Source organism: Pituophis catenifer, unplaced genomic scaffold (genome assembly GCF_029215685.1).
Source record: "Pituophis catenifer annectens isolate HBS135680 unplaced genomic scaffold, rPitCat1.0.hap2 SCAF_1, whole genome shotgun sequence".
Lineage (NCBI taxonomy): Eukaryota > Metazoa > Chordata > Lepidosauria > Squamata > Colubridae > Pituophis > Pituophis catenifer.
In genome coordinates this window covers 215081510-215097082 of record NW_027256881.1, presented here as the reverse complement: position 1 = coordinate 215097082, position 15573 = coordinate 215081510, and the positions used below count along the sequence as shown (strand labels likewise).

Below are 15573 nucleotides of genomic sequence, written 5' to 3'. Positions count from 1 at the left end.
ATCAGCAAAGTTTAATATATCACCATCACATACACACGTATCTATGTATGCAAGCCCCCCCATATGGTTAGCCTAAATCTATACCAGAAATCATTAACTTTTCCAGGTATTATCACATGATTTTCTATGAGGTTAGGGAATAAAAAAATGTAATTCTAAAATGAACTCCTGTTAAAGAAATGCTTTGATCATCAAATTACGAATTGCACCTGAGATTATTGTGGGTAGTATGGTGCCGGTGAGCCAGTGGTGGGTGAACTGGTAGTGGTGGCAGCAGGAGGCGCCACCCACCTGCCCGGATTTCATCATGGACGCTCTGCGCATGCGCAGAAGCGCCACGTACACTCACAGTTCTGAACTGGTAGCGAAGGTAAGTAAAACCCACTACTGCTGTGAGTGTCATGTGGGCAACCCCTGACTGACTTAATTCAGTCACTGAATCATGGCAGGACTTCCCAGTAAGTCCTATGGACACCGAGGACTGCTGTCTTGCATTAAATTTGGAGCATAGGAGAATTGCCAGATACACAACAGAAGCTTAAACAATTCAGCAACTGTGGCTCAATCAAGATTTCAACCTGTGACTCTAGAAATAAAATGCAGTTGATCAGCAATTGATTCATCTATTATGCCAACTGAGAATGATTACTAATAATACTAACTGTATTTGGCACCTTAAGAATAAAATTAATGCAATGCTATAATTTCTGGTGTTCCTTTGTTTCTTTACTTAATATTAGTCAATACTAAAAATCTTTGGTTTCTGCCTTTCTTGTATGGGGATTAGCAGGAAAGGCTAACTTCAATGTCATTCCAAAGTATAAAAAAAAATTAAAAAAATATTTACTAGTACCACAAGCAATTCCTACTTTCACTTGCCATCTTGCATATGGTTCAATATCAATCTTGAAATGAAGATTTTCTGTTCCTGTGAAGTTCAGCAGGGGGATTGAGCATTCAACCACTGTCAGGTTCAAAAAAGTTGCTTTTGTGATTTCGTGTTCTCTGGCTATCCATTCACCATTGTGATACTACAGGAAACAGAGCAATAAGATGTGAATTAATTATTGCACATCTATATATATATATAAATATTTCAAATGATGTTTGAACCAGAGACTAGGACACATTTTTATTAAAGTATCAATAGGTTTATGGACAGTGTTGGAGCAGTCCCTTTTAGATTTCTGCAGAATAAAGTATACATATAATTCATTATAGAGAGATATTTGATTGGGTTATCATTATATAAAGCCAGTTTGCTGTAATAGCTAGAAAGTGAGACACTGTGAATTCTACTTTTGTCTTAGGCACAAAGGCAGATTGGGCCAGTCATTCTTTCTGTGCTCTAGGAAAGAGACAACAGCAAATCTCTTCTGAAATCTTGGCAAGAAAACTACAGGGACTAGTTCAGGCAGTCACTGGGTGTCAACAATGACTTGATAGGCACACACACACACACACACACACACTGCACATTATATTTGTGAGGTCAGTGAAGCAATTATGGTGTAATAATTATGAAGTAATGGGATAGGACTACACAAACAATTAAGGTTTTGAAAGAACAAAGAAGCCCTATAGCAATAGCACTTAGACTTATATACTGCTTTACAGCACTTTACAGCCCTCTCTAAGTGGTTTACAGAGTCAGCCTATTGCCCCCAACAATCTGGGTCTTCATTTTACCCACCTCAGAAGGCTGAGTCAACCTTGAGCCTGGTGTGATTCAAACTGCCAAATTTCAGGCAGCCAGCAGTTAGCAGAAGTAGCCTGCAGTATTGCACCCTAATCACTGCGCCACCCTGGCTCATATTCTCTGAACATAGTTTTATTCTGAGGAGTTACCCTTATAGGGTTTGGCGAACTGTCCCTGCTTAGAGTCTATGTTTGTCTCCTAGTATCTTTTCTCATCCTTATTATTTGGCCTTCTAAATGTTTTAGAGCTGAGCTGTTGGTTTAGTTTGGGAAATCTGACACTATATAGCTGAGCTAATATCTTTTTTTTCCCTGGGAAGACATATGTGGGTTAGCTTGACCCCCTGAATTCTCCTTCAATCCAGTGATAAGAAACAAACATGTTTATAGGGTACATATACAGTTCAGAAATTGATTCATACTCTGGAATGGTAATTAGCAAAAAACATCATTCCTAAGGCATGAGTAGAGCTAAACAGGGACAAGCTGTTCCCCAAAGTTCTTGCATGAATAGCTCTGGAATATATTTTCACATTTATGTAAAAATCCAAAAGGTTATTTAACATTATATGGTTAGTTACCAAAATCTTCTTTTTAAAATAACCTTTCTGCAAAAGTCTCTGAAGGCATGTAAAACAACTAATGAAATAAAAGTGAAGCAGTGTAACTATATAAGTACATTAAGACTTGACGCTTGAACAGTTCAATACAGAACACAAAGCATTAAATTAAAACAATGCACACACGATTATAGATGGAGGCAATTCCATAATCTGAGAACACATAGAATAAATTCTTTCCCTGTATTTGAGGGACACAACTACATCAACATGATATCCTGGAGAGAGCAGAGCTAAGCGGAGAAGCTGTTAAAAAATAAATAAATAAATAATTAAAAAATCATGATTTCAACTTTGACCCTGAAAACAAGAATTGCACATCTTTCCACATTTTCATATAAAGTTATTTTGACACAATGTACTGACTGATATCTGAGTTGCCTCATTTCAAACTAGTCAGTGATCTAGAGCTCTATCTATATATATAAAAGCGAAAACCACTCACACATTAATCATGAAATCGCTAGAACTGTAAAGCCTACAAACTTGAAATTTGCCATGTATGTTCCTCTTGGCTTCTAGGTGCTCATTAAGAAAGGATTTTTCAAAATGACCACCAAATCACTAGTATTTCTTATATTATTATTAACATGCTCTGATGCTAATTAGTTAGATGTTCTACTCCCCCTCCCAACTTGAAAATAACTCTGGAGAGAATGGGATAGCATAGGACAGGCTTCTGTGGGGCAAGCCTCATGGAGAGAAAGGGCTAGAAAGCCTGAGGGAGAGAAGGGGAAAGGATAGGAGACATTTCTGTGGGGCAAGGCTAAGGGACAGAAGGGGATAGGATAGGGGAGGATTCAAGCTGTAAGTGTCAATTTATCAAGCCTGATCACATAGTTTGTAGCAAAGCACGGGGATCCAGCTAGTATGCAATATAAGTCTAAGTAAGACATGGCCAGGACATGCCCGCAGTGCCTCTGCCAGTGAAAATGGAGCTCAAGAGATCTCTCGGCCCACCACAGGCACCCCAACCCTGATGCGGCCCTCAATGATATAGAGTTTGACACCCCTGGCCCAGGGGTGAAATATAAAATTTGTTACTACTGGTTCTGTGGGCGTGGCTTGGTGGGGGGGGTAATGTGATTGGGTGGGCATGGCCAACTTTTTTTTTTAACTTTTCAAAGCATTTTTTCTAATGCTTTGAAAAGCCTCTGCCGATCAGGCAACTCAGCTGGAATCGTCAGAGACTTTTCAAAGCATTTTTTTTACCACCTCTTCGCCCAAGAGGTTGCAGAAAAAAATGCTTTGAAAAGCCTCTGACGATTCCAGCTGAGTTGCCTGATCAGCAGAGAGGCTTTTTTTTACTTTTAAAAGCATTTTTTTGTCGGAAGAGGTTGTAGAAAAAATAAAAGAAAAAAGAAAAAAGAAAAAGCCTCTGATGATCCTGCAGCTCAGCTGGGCATGGGGGGGGGAGGTGCAGGGATTTTTGCTACCAGTTTTCTGAACCACCCGCCGCCATCGCTACCGGATCGGGCGATCTGGTCTGAACCGGGAGCATTTCACCCCTGCCCTGGTCTATTACATGTAATAGTGTAAAGATATTTCTGATCACCAATTAGGGTTAAATTGTCCTATTCAACCCTGAGTAGAATAGAATTATACCCTCTTATGCTCCTGGGAATGTTGCCCTAGGCTCTATTTGTGGCAAGTTCCCCAACATCACTTTGGAGCAGAAGGGGAAAAAAGTATTGCTCTCATATTTTTTTTCAAGGATCTGATAAATCAGTGTGTCTTCTATGCAGGAAAATTAAAGGAACAAGTGAACACCCTTAGCTTCCTCCTATGCTGAAAAAAGTGGGTTGGCTATAAAAACCTTGCATCTGCAATTGGTCTACCACTGACCAAAGGGCATGCAATCAAACAATATTTTCTCCTCTGTTCACAGTACCGCCAACTGAACACCATCTGACTGAAAAGATGAAAGTCTCTTTTACAATGTTTTCATGACCTAACACTGCCTAGGTAGTCCAGTAAGATATCATCCCTAATTGTACAGGCGCTGCCTGCTGGATAATGGAAATTTCGACGGACTGTAGGTATTGGTCAGTGCAGTAAGGTAACTCAAGCAATCTGAATCCCATTACCCACTTGGAATTATCACCGAAAAAGAATCCAAATAATTTGGCTCATCCAAAAATGCCTAAAATTATATTGCTACAGATTAAAACACTTTGATAATTGCTGAAATAGAAGCAATTACTCTTTTTTTGTATTGCAACAGATGAAGAAAATTATACTCAGCAAGGCATTTTCTTGCATCCATGCTAGCAGCCACGTTGGATGACCAATATTCTTTTTTAAAATATTGGTAGTTTAAAAAGATTTTTTAAAAAAATACCATCAACATAGCCTATATCTATTTATTAAGACTGTGAAGAAAGCAATATATTTGGGAAGGGCAAAATATTCAGCATGTATTTGTGCAAATGCATAACACCTGTCAGAATTGTCTTTTCCCAGGATTGTGCTACAATACTGAACAGCCATGTATGCCTAGGAGAAGACCCATGTGTTCCTAACAGATGCTATATAGACGCTCACCCTATCCCGACCCCCAAATTATGGTTTGCTTTTTGAATCCAGATTTCTGCACAGCCCTATCATTATAATACTGGCTGTGTCCCAGCTAAATTGCCAGACAAATGGGAAGACTGCTACACTAACTTTATACATAATGCGTTGAAAGGTGTTGGAAACAGCTGTCGGAATCAGCTGGGATAGTTTTTAGTTTGGTAAACTGTACTGAAGGAACCCTCTGTCTTCTCTTTTATTATAGCATTTACTCAGTAATACTTTCAGAATGTTTAGCAACCTGTTCCTCAGCAACTAAAAATATAACATAAAAATTTCAACTAGAATATATATTTTAGAAAAAAACAAACAAACCAGAGCTCTCATTCTTAAAGGAAAGATTGTTCTTCCAGGTTTTCCCTCTAACCATGGTTTGAGAACTGGCAGATATGCTGGATAACAACTACTGAAAATGTCTTATTTTTTCCCCATATTTAATAAAATGTTTTGAGAATACTTTTGTTACTAAACCCTTATGGCTTGATTCCATTTTATAGTATTTGAAAGACTGCTGTACACTCTAGCATTGTCTCCGAAAAAGTTGCTGGTGTTACATTAATGTAACTCTAAGTGTTCAGACCTTTCAATACATGGGAATCCAACCATGCCCAATGTGAAATGCATGAATAAGGGCAATGATATTTAGAACTTTCTGTGTGCCAGATAAATATTTTATAGTTTTGTTTTGTTTTGTTTTAATTTGATTTATATGCCGCCCTTCTCCGGAGACTCAGGGTGGCTTACAATGTGCTCAGCAATAGCCTTCATCCTTTTGTATATTTAAACAAAGTCAGTTTATTGCCCCCACAACTGGGTCCTCAATTTACCTACCTTAGAAAGGATGGAAGGCTGAGTCAACCTTGAGCCTTGGCGAGATTCGAACCTGCAGTAATTACAGGCAGCTGGTCTTAATAACCAGCTTAATAACAGGGTGCCTTAGACCACTGTACTACCAAGGCCTGTTTAATTCAGGAGGATACACACTAGTTTCCATTGATGCTTTGTGGAATATTCTGGATCCTTCTAGTTTCACTGAGAAAGTTCATGACAAAATTTTTATAGTTTTGAAATCGTATGACTGAAAAGCTCTCCCATTCATACACTTCTTAGCCATAGATTTCTTTTTACTCAGATAATGCAAAGTGTTAGAAAACTTTGTATTATCTGATGTGATGTATAATAACATTAATAATCCTTCAATTCAGATGAAGACTACAGCTGTGTATCAAGAAACTTGGTTAGTTAGCTGTGACACTTAAAATTCAAGTGTCTTTGGAAATACAGTCATGCGTGTAGATTCCAGATGCACAAAATTGAGAAGTAATAATAATGTGATTTCAAGCTTCAGTGAACTATAGTAGAAGTGGGATAAAAGCCCACAGAAAAATGGAAGATGCTGCATGGTTTTGATTTACTTATAAACTAATCTCTGAAGTGCTCTGACACCAACTGTATAAAATGTGTGTGTCAGAAAGATGTTTTTTTTTTACTTTTAGAACCCATAATTTTAGCCAATCTCTAGACAAATCTATGCAGGAAGATAAACCAATCAGCAGAACAAGGAATGTAAAAGAAATCCATCATAGATTTCTTTTAGCTGTAATTACCATAATCCACTAGAGTAAATTCTACCATTGCACATCAGCAGTAATTAATGGAGTTTGCTGCCAAGTTTTGCCAACTAGAAAAAGTTTATAAAAATAATATATTTAGAAAAAAATAATAAAAATAAGCATGTATGTTGAATTTTATGGAAAACATTTTATTTAACATACTAAAGGAAATATATAGAATAAATACATAGAGTACATTAAAATATGTAGCAATTATGTGTAACTTAAATAGAAAAAAATATTGGAATTGTATAAAATATTTTAACATGCATATGATAGCAATGGTGATTTACAGGACTTTAAAAAAGAACCCAGAGAAATTACATGCACTAAAATAGCATTTGAGCACCATTTGAGATTACTCAGATTTGTCTAATCAACATGCTGTTAACGAGAGTAACGTGGGCCATTACATATAAAAATGAGCCATTTAGATGTTGTTCTGCTTTACTTCCATTATTCCAATTCATAAAATGCATGTATTTTTTTTTTTATTTTGTACAGTGTTTGGAAATAGGACTGGGAAGAAAGCCCATTTATTTTTATCTCACCTTTATTATTTTTATAAATAATTCAAGGTAGTGAACGTATCCAATACTTCTTCCTCCTATTTTCCCCACAACCACCAGTGACCTGCATTGGGCTAAGGGAGAATGACTGGCTCAAGGTCACTTAGCTTTTGTTCCTAAGGCAGGCCTAGAATTCATAGTCTTCTGGTTTCTAGCCTTGTGCCTTAATCTTTAGACCAAACTGGCTCTCTTGCTGTCTAATATGTGACTTTACTTTCAAAAACATGTTATAGATGTATTTATCCCAAATAAAATAACTCTGCATTTAAGATTATTCCTAGCCCCAGCACCCGAAGAAACATAGCTAAAAAAATTATAAACTTTGAAAAAATTGTATGTATTGCTTAGTTTTCATATTTAATCAATCTAAGGCTGCCAAAACCTACCTTGGATATAGATTCTCAGTCCCAACAATCAAAGCAGGATCAAAATATATCATATATGAATGAATATATGATATATGAATGAATTGTAAGTAAAACTGAATTGACTGATTATAAGGTATTCCATTTATCAAAATCTGATTCTCCATCTGAATATATATCAACGTACATACATACATACAGAGAAGAAAGAAAATACAATTCACTTGGAAAGGGAAGAGAAAGAGAAAAAGGAAATCAATCTGAATAGAGATGAGAAGGGAATAAGTAACTGGAAAGAAAGGAAAGTCCTGACTAAGAATTCCCCCCCCCCAAAAAAAAAGATTAAATTTATCAGCATCTCCCAAATAATTGATAACCACCAGCTAATCTTCAGAGACATATATTATATGTTAATGCCTGTAATCAACTGTGCTTGCACATATTCACTGTCGACCTTCTTCCTAGACAAAATAAAAAGACTCTACATTCCTACATCTGCCATTCAAAAGTATTTACTTGGGGGGGGGATATCTTTTCTATTTGATAACTATTCAATTACCTAGCTAAACTTTCTTGAAACTGAATGTTTTGTCAATCATGACTCTCCTTCTCAGAGAGTTTATTGAATGTAAGAAGCTTTCTGATGAATATTTCATTCTTTTCGTGGTCTCGTATTAAACTACTTACAGTCAGTCTGGTGACTTCACAGTGAAGATCTGGAGAATCATTAAAGCCAACTCCATATACTTGGATGTTGCTACAGTTGGAAAATCTTACATCACAGAAGCCTTCATTGAGTAGACTGGTAATCTCCACAGAATGTTCTGATATGGAAATAAAGGTGTGATAATCAACTAATTATTTATTTGTATTTAGTTACTTACTGTAATTTGTTTTTACTGCACCATTTGATCAGATTTCTGGTGGGTCACAATTCAAATCAAGTGAAAAATAAACAGAACAATACTATGATGTCCAAAACACTAACGATCTAAAACATGAATGGCTGCTCAAAAATAATTGTTATAGCTAACTTGAAGAAAGATAAAAGGAAGGATAAACCATGAAGGGAAAGTATTCCAAACCATGGAGACTGTTCCAGAGAAGAACTGTTTTGGAGCCCACACATTTTAGTAGTCATGCAAGGCAAAGGATTCCCAGCAATCCTTTGCCTTGCATCCCAGCAATCCTCATGTCCTCTTCACATGAGAAAATGAACCAGATAGATTTCATCCAGAGAAGAAAGCTTCTAAGGTATTATAGCTTTCAATTTCAACCAGGATTTTGAAATGGACCCAGAAGCTTATTGATAACCATTCCAATGATCAAAGGATAGGACAACATTAAAATTCTACCTATTAGTAACCTATCCATTGAATTTTGTAGCAATTGAAGCTTCCAAATCATTTTCCAAGGCAGTTCCAAGTAGGGTGTGTCACAGAATTTTAGTCATGTGATGATATGTGCTTGAGTCACTGTTGCCAAGAATATCCTAATCCAAGTATATTTGCAACTAGCACACCAATGTCAGCTGGCTAAAGACTCTTCTGGCCACCACTTCCATCTGTTGTTTAGCAAAAGCCATGAATGCCTCAGGATCGTCTAGTTGCAGATCAGTTCCTTTAAGAGAGTGATTCTATCTAGAGTTAATATATATGTACAAATACAGTACATGTAAGCTTTTATTTTATTAAAAAAAAACCCTTTTATGTACAAACTTTACTCGTGAGCCTTTATTGTGTAAAATACTAGCTTTTGCCTTCCTGTGTCAAAAAATTAAGTGTCAATCTTACATAGCAATTTCTGAGAAAAAGCAATATGAAAAACAGACATTGAAAACATGAACTGGCATTGTTTTTACATTTTATGTAGCAACCGAAGCCATCTGCTCAGAAAAGTGTTTCTCATTACAGTGTGTGTTGTTAAATTCATAAGATTATCTTGTTCAAGGCTGATTAGGGACTAATGAAAACACTTTTTTATATTTGGTCTATTCAATGGTCTTGCCAATACGGTGATTCCATAAGTATATAAATGTGGAATAATGTGCCTGGAACACTAGACTATATTTCTATTTCTGGAAATATTCCTTGAAAGTTACTCCATGAACTATCAATTTTAACTTTATGGACTTACTTGCAAATTACCACAGATATTAACATTAGCAAAAGAAACACCATTCTACTCAGTATGCAACATTATATTATTCTGACAACATAAAACATAGGTAACACCTTGATTTTTTTTTCCTACAAGAATTGTACAGCTCTTAAACTGTATTTCTATACCACCTGCTCTGAAAATCATCTCAAGTACTTTCTATGGAAAAGATTCTAACTTCTGCCACAAGAATTATCTTAAAGAGCAAGGCAAGCTCTTTTTCTAATATCTTGGGAATCTGCTGCTTATAAAATGGTATAGACAATATTGGCTATACAAGCAGATGACTTTAGTTTTATATAGTGTATAAACAGTTCCAGACTTTGGAACAGATACCTGCAACCAGCTAAGTAATTATTAAAGCAGCTGTTATACTTTTATAGTACATAAAAGTATGTACTATAAAGTATGTACTATACTTATTCCTACATAAGTAGGAAAAAAACTCCCACATTTATCATTAGTGTGATCTATGATTACGAATTCAGAAGATCTGATGCAAACTTCCAATTGTGTGAGGATGGGTTAAAATGTGAGATGGAATCATTTATGGAGTATAATTTGTTTCATTGGAATTTATTGAATAATAACAATAAATATGGGTCTGCAAGTACTGAATTAGGGTATGAAATAGTCTATTGAATCTAACAGTTTGTTGTACTCAAACAGTTACTAATGAATGAGATATTTAACTGATCATGAATTTCTTTGTTCCTGAACATTATTTATTCTATCATATAGCATTCAAATTACTACAATAACATTGCTTTGAACTAACTGTGATTCTTCTTCCTTTCCTTTTCTAAGAAGCAGGGAAATTGAAATTGGAAGCAAGCATGGGTGAATGCCCAAATTTCCTTTCCCAGACTATAAAATCAACCTGTAATTTGCTGCTACCTTTGGAGTTATTTTGCCTTTTTATTTATTTCTTTATCAAAGTCTGAAATTGCCCATTGCCCTCACAGAGGAATTTTATGATTACATAACAATTTGGCTGTTGCAAGCACACAAAATCATACTACACAGTGATTTGAGCCAAAGCATCAAGAAGTATCTAAAGGAGAGCAGGGGTGGGGATGGGCGGAACAACGAGAATTACTAGCCAATAGCATAAAAAGGATTATTGGAAGAATCCCAACAGCTACTGGAATAGAAAGCAACCTGTATCCCTTGCCCGTCTCAGTCACTTGTATCTAATGAAGCAATATTTGTAAACATCACGATGAAGAAAAGGCCATAAAATGATGTTCTTTGTGTGATACCAAGATAAATAGACTTTTAAAAAGTCACTAAAACAAACTGAAAAAAGTCACTGCACAAATATTTCAGATAATGAGAGTATGATTTTACCTGTATAAATCTAGTTCATGAATATAAATATTGACCAAGATATTTGACAAAAGAATATTTTTTATGATTCGGGTGAAAATATCTTTATCACAAATTGCTCATAGATAACTATGAAACATGAGGCATGAATACTTGAATATATATTTGATTAGGAAAAATATTAAAATTAATGCTGAAATCAATTCAGCTATTGAAAATGGACAGCACTTCCTTTCTTACTGTTGGATCAGATAGCCTTAAAAAACAGCTAAATATCTTCAGGGAAGTTTAGTGATTTTTCAAAATACTGAATGTTGCCAGTAGTTATTAAACTAGTGGTTTTAGTAAAACAGAGATTCTAAAACAGATTTTTCCATATAGAACAAATCTTCACAAGAGCAGCTAGATTCATATGACTTTTTAAAATACCCCTATTCATTTGAAAGTTAACTTTAATGCACAATCTTTTCCATTTACTTAAAAAATGGTGCATCTCTGCAATATTTGGGATTTTAAAGGAAAGGGTGCTTCAGAATACAAGGGCACTCATATAGTACCGTGTTTCCCCAAAAATAAGACCTTGTCTTATACTTTTTTGAACCCTGAAATAAGCACTTGGCCTTATTGCCGTGCGCTCAAAAGCCCGATTTGGCTTATTATCAGGGGATGTCTTATTTTGCGGGGAAACAGAGTACATATTGGGAATTACTAAAATAGCTATACCTTTTTGTGTGGTTGTCTGTGAAACTATAGTGTTCTGCCCCAGCTCTGGATCCCAAGGAGTGTGACATACACAAAGCTCCTAAAACTCCGTTTAATACAAACAGACCCCTTCCAAAATGCAGGCTTCCAGTGCAAATGTCCTTATCAGCCTGCTATGAATTACAGAGAATAAACAAAGTCTGACAAGGGTTGGCAACCAGCCCAGAAACCAAAATATAACCAGAAACTCACTCTCAAAATGCTCTGTGTAGAAATTAAACGTTTCCAGCAGCGTGTGCTATCTGTGAGCGAACTTAAATAGGCTAAGGGAGTGGCCAATTAGCCCCAAGCCTTACTCTCAAGGAGTCGTCCTCCTGAGTAGCCACTCCTGCCTTTTGGCAGCCCTGTGTGCTCGAGCATTGAGAAGAGGCTCCTCCACTTCACTCTCTTCACTTGAAGGAGCCTCTGGAGGTTCTGAAGGCCCTGGCTGAGTCTCTGCCTCTGGCACCACATCATCTTCAGCCTCCTCGCTGTCCAACTCGAGCGCCGTCTGCACAGGCTGCTGGCGTGACACCACACCAGCCTCCTTCTCGTCGGGGTCAGCTACAATCTGTGCAGGCCGCTGGCGGGCCATAACATATAGTGTATGTGTATGTGTGTTATGTATATACACAAAGAGAAATAGATTATTTAGGGCCAAAAGATCCAAATATCAAACTACAAATATAATTAAGATTTTAAAACATTTTAAATTATTGATATGTACTAAAGACTTTATTTTTATAGCCATGTTTAAAAATAGAGCAGATACTGGTGCAATTTTAGGATTTTTTTTTTATCTGCAAGTCAAATGTTAACATGTTCAGAAAAATCTCTTCCTAGTCTTGATTTTAAATTAGGTCAGATAATATCCTGCCAAAACTGCTTGTAAAGCTCGCACTTCGTGCTTGAAGTAAAAAAGAATGAAGCTTTGATTTTGGGTTTTACCAAGATGATTGATAGATCTTTACAGAAATGACTTGTTCATATTATTATGAAAAACAAAAATTTGTGTTAATGCCTTACTTTACTGCAACAGAGAGAGTTGGAAGTCGATCTGGTTTCCCTTATTCACTTTGCTTGTTGGAAACCAGCTAAGAAGGTTACAACTGGTGATCACTTGATCCCAGGGCAATGCAACTGTCATAAACACATGCCCGTTGCCAAGCATCTAAATTTTGATCAGATGATCATGGGGATGCTACAACAGACGTGTGAAAACTGGTTATACTTTTTTCAGTGCCATTGTAGCTTTGAACAATCACTAAATGTGTGGTTGTAAGTCAAAGTGATGGAGATGTCCTGTAGATGTCAGCTCGGGGGAGGATGAACCAGTTCCTGGCACCTCAAAGCTGAGTTAATTGATGGCTCTGAGCAGCTGTCTGTGAGGGAGTTAGCTGAAGTGCAGCTGCAGCAGAACAGTCCTGAGGCTATAAGTGGGGAAAGCATGCAGTTATAGCCTGTCAGTGATGAGGAAGAGGAACTGCCTTCTGCACCTGATCAAGAACACATAGGGCAGAGAAAACACAGGAGCAGAGAAGTTAGCTAGATTACTCATGACGAGAAAGCCTCACCCTTCTTGATGGGCTGCACCAGAAGCTGGCTATTTAGCACAGCAGACAGATGGAGGTGATGCTGAGAACCACATGTTTGTTTCCTAGCTATGTGTTTTCTGGTCATTGTGATTTCTGCCTCACTTTGGATTGACACCGTGCCTTGGAAACTCTGAACTTTTCTTGCCTCATGAACAATCTTGTACTGTAGATTTAATTTTGCCTAGTGGGTTTGTTTTGATTGGGAAACTTTCAAGTGCCTTGTGGGACTATTTGGCCATTGCTCCATTGCTCCATGGAATAGCATTGGTCTGTTTATGGCTGGACTTAATTCTGACAGTTCTGCATTTTTGGTGAAGGGAATTGCTGGGGAATATTAATTAACTCATTAAACTACAGTTTTGTGTGTGTGTGACATCACAGTTCAGAACTATCTGTACAATATTTTACATATTAAATAAATTAATGACTAGTATTATATGCAATTTTGAACACATCTATTCAGAAATCCTATTAATGTTACAGAAATTTACTCCTTGGTAAACAGTAAATACAACCATCAATTAATTGTATGCAGTCTTCAGCCAAACAGCTTATTATATCTGATTTTATCTCGAGATCTTCTAATTTACTTGACTAGTCTAGTGTTTTAAAACAGCCTTAAACAGCCTTTAAGACCTAAATTCATACTACTGAAATTTGGTAACTAACCAGCTTACTTTCTTAGATGTTATTTTTCTTTTTTCTTAAAAAAAATTAAATTAAAATAAAGATGGGAATAGGATAAGAGACCTCTGGGAGGAAAAGTAGTAGTGTTTCCAACCTTAACTCTCACAATCTTCACAAAACAAACTACTGCAATTGAGGTCATTTTGCCGGTGAATTTTGGTAGCATGATTTCAAGCTGCTTTTCAAGTTTGGAGAAGATTTAAGGGAGGCATGAGAGCAGTTTGTTTCTCAGAGGGCTTCAGCTTCCATTTGCAGCCTTTAAAAAGCAAACAAAATGCAAAGATTCCAGCAACAGCACCCCACCATTGGTGCCCCTTTTTTGTCTTTCCTGTGGTGGGAATGGTGGCCCCTCACTCAATGGAAGCTGCCTTTGCCTATTAAAAGAATAATAAAATCCAAAAAATGTGGTGGATTTAAAAAAAAAGGTGTTTTGCTTTACTGCTGGAAAATATTTCTGGTTCTCCCCACCCTACTTTCAGTCCCCTCTACTTTTTGATAAATGAAACTAAAGTATTTAACTGTCATTTTCTGCTTATCAACACTCATCAGTAATTTCAGCAGTTGTGCAATGTACAATATTGCTGGGAAGGCAGGATGAGCAGGTTTGATAAATGATAGGCAATGCAAAAAAATAAAATTGTCATTGTGCTTTTCATGAGGTTTTAATCACCCTGCCCATTATTCCCTAGCAATTGTACAAGTTTTTTTTTTTAAATAATAACCTATACATCTCACAGAACTACTACAGTATATTTCAAGAAATAACTATAATTACTGAGATTCTGTTCCTATCAATACTAATTTACTCACTTGTTTGAACTTTTAATTCAGAGTTTCCTTGGCAAATTTCAACAGGTGGAGAAAATTCTAAGGCTTGAAATCTATACAGTACATCAGGCTGAGAAGCACTGTTTCAATTTAAAGTTGCAAGTCATAATATCACAGTATCCCTATATTCTCAAAGCAGTATAGATCCAGTATATATGAGTAAAATTATGGTATTCAGAACAATGGTACTTTTAGGACTGAATCACCAGGCAATGGTTTAAGACTTTTGGCAACTCTACTGCCTGGAGGTTTAAAATATACTGTAGTGCCATGAAAGCTTGTTAAAAAAGATTCTGCCAATTTCTAAATCCCTACTATTACTGCCTTTCTTTCCTCTAAAATTCCTTTGAGATGCTGACTTTTTTTTCTAGGGCACCAAATAGTTTGAGAAACAAAGATAAGATGAAAAAAAAATCACTGTCACTGCCTGGTAAGAGGGACAGAAAAAACAGAAAGTGCATTTGTGAAGAGGGTTATGTTCTGAAAGAACAAAGGTTTTAGCAAAGGAAGAAAAGGGGGGAGGGGAAACTGGGAGCGTGTCTCTGTGTGTGTGTGTGTAGGAATCGGGGTGAAATCCAGCAGGTTCTGACAGGTTCTGAAGAACCGGTAGAGGAAATTTTGAGCAGTTCAGAGAACTGGCAAATACCACCTCTGGCTGGCCCCAGAGTGGGGTGGGAATGGAGATTTTGCAATATCCTTGCCCCAGGAGTGGGGTGGGAATGGAGATTTTGCAATATCCTTCCTTTGCCACACCCACTAAGCCACACCACGCCCACCAAGCCATGCCCACAGAG

The 15573-nt window shown here is 36.8% G+C and overlaps 1 protein-coding gene across 1 annotated transcript in view; it reads right to left on the bottom strand.

The window, feature by feature from the left end:
• VWDE (von Willebrand factor D and EGF domains) overlaps window positions 1–15573 on the bottom strand; it is a 194995-nt gene that overhangs the window by 120069 nt on the left and 59353 nt on the right. Inside the window, exons 13-14 of the mRNA XM_070934354.1 lie at window positions 8127–8263; window positions 870–1031 (exon numbers count right to left, since the gene is read on the bottom strand). Of these exons, the coding sequence (XP_070790455.1) occupies window positions 870–1031; window positions 8127–8263 (299 nt within the window). The remainder of the gene's footprint in view (window positions 1–869; window positions 1032–8126; window positions 8264–15573) is intronic.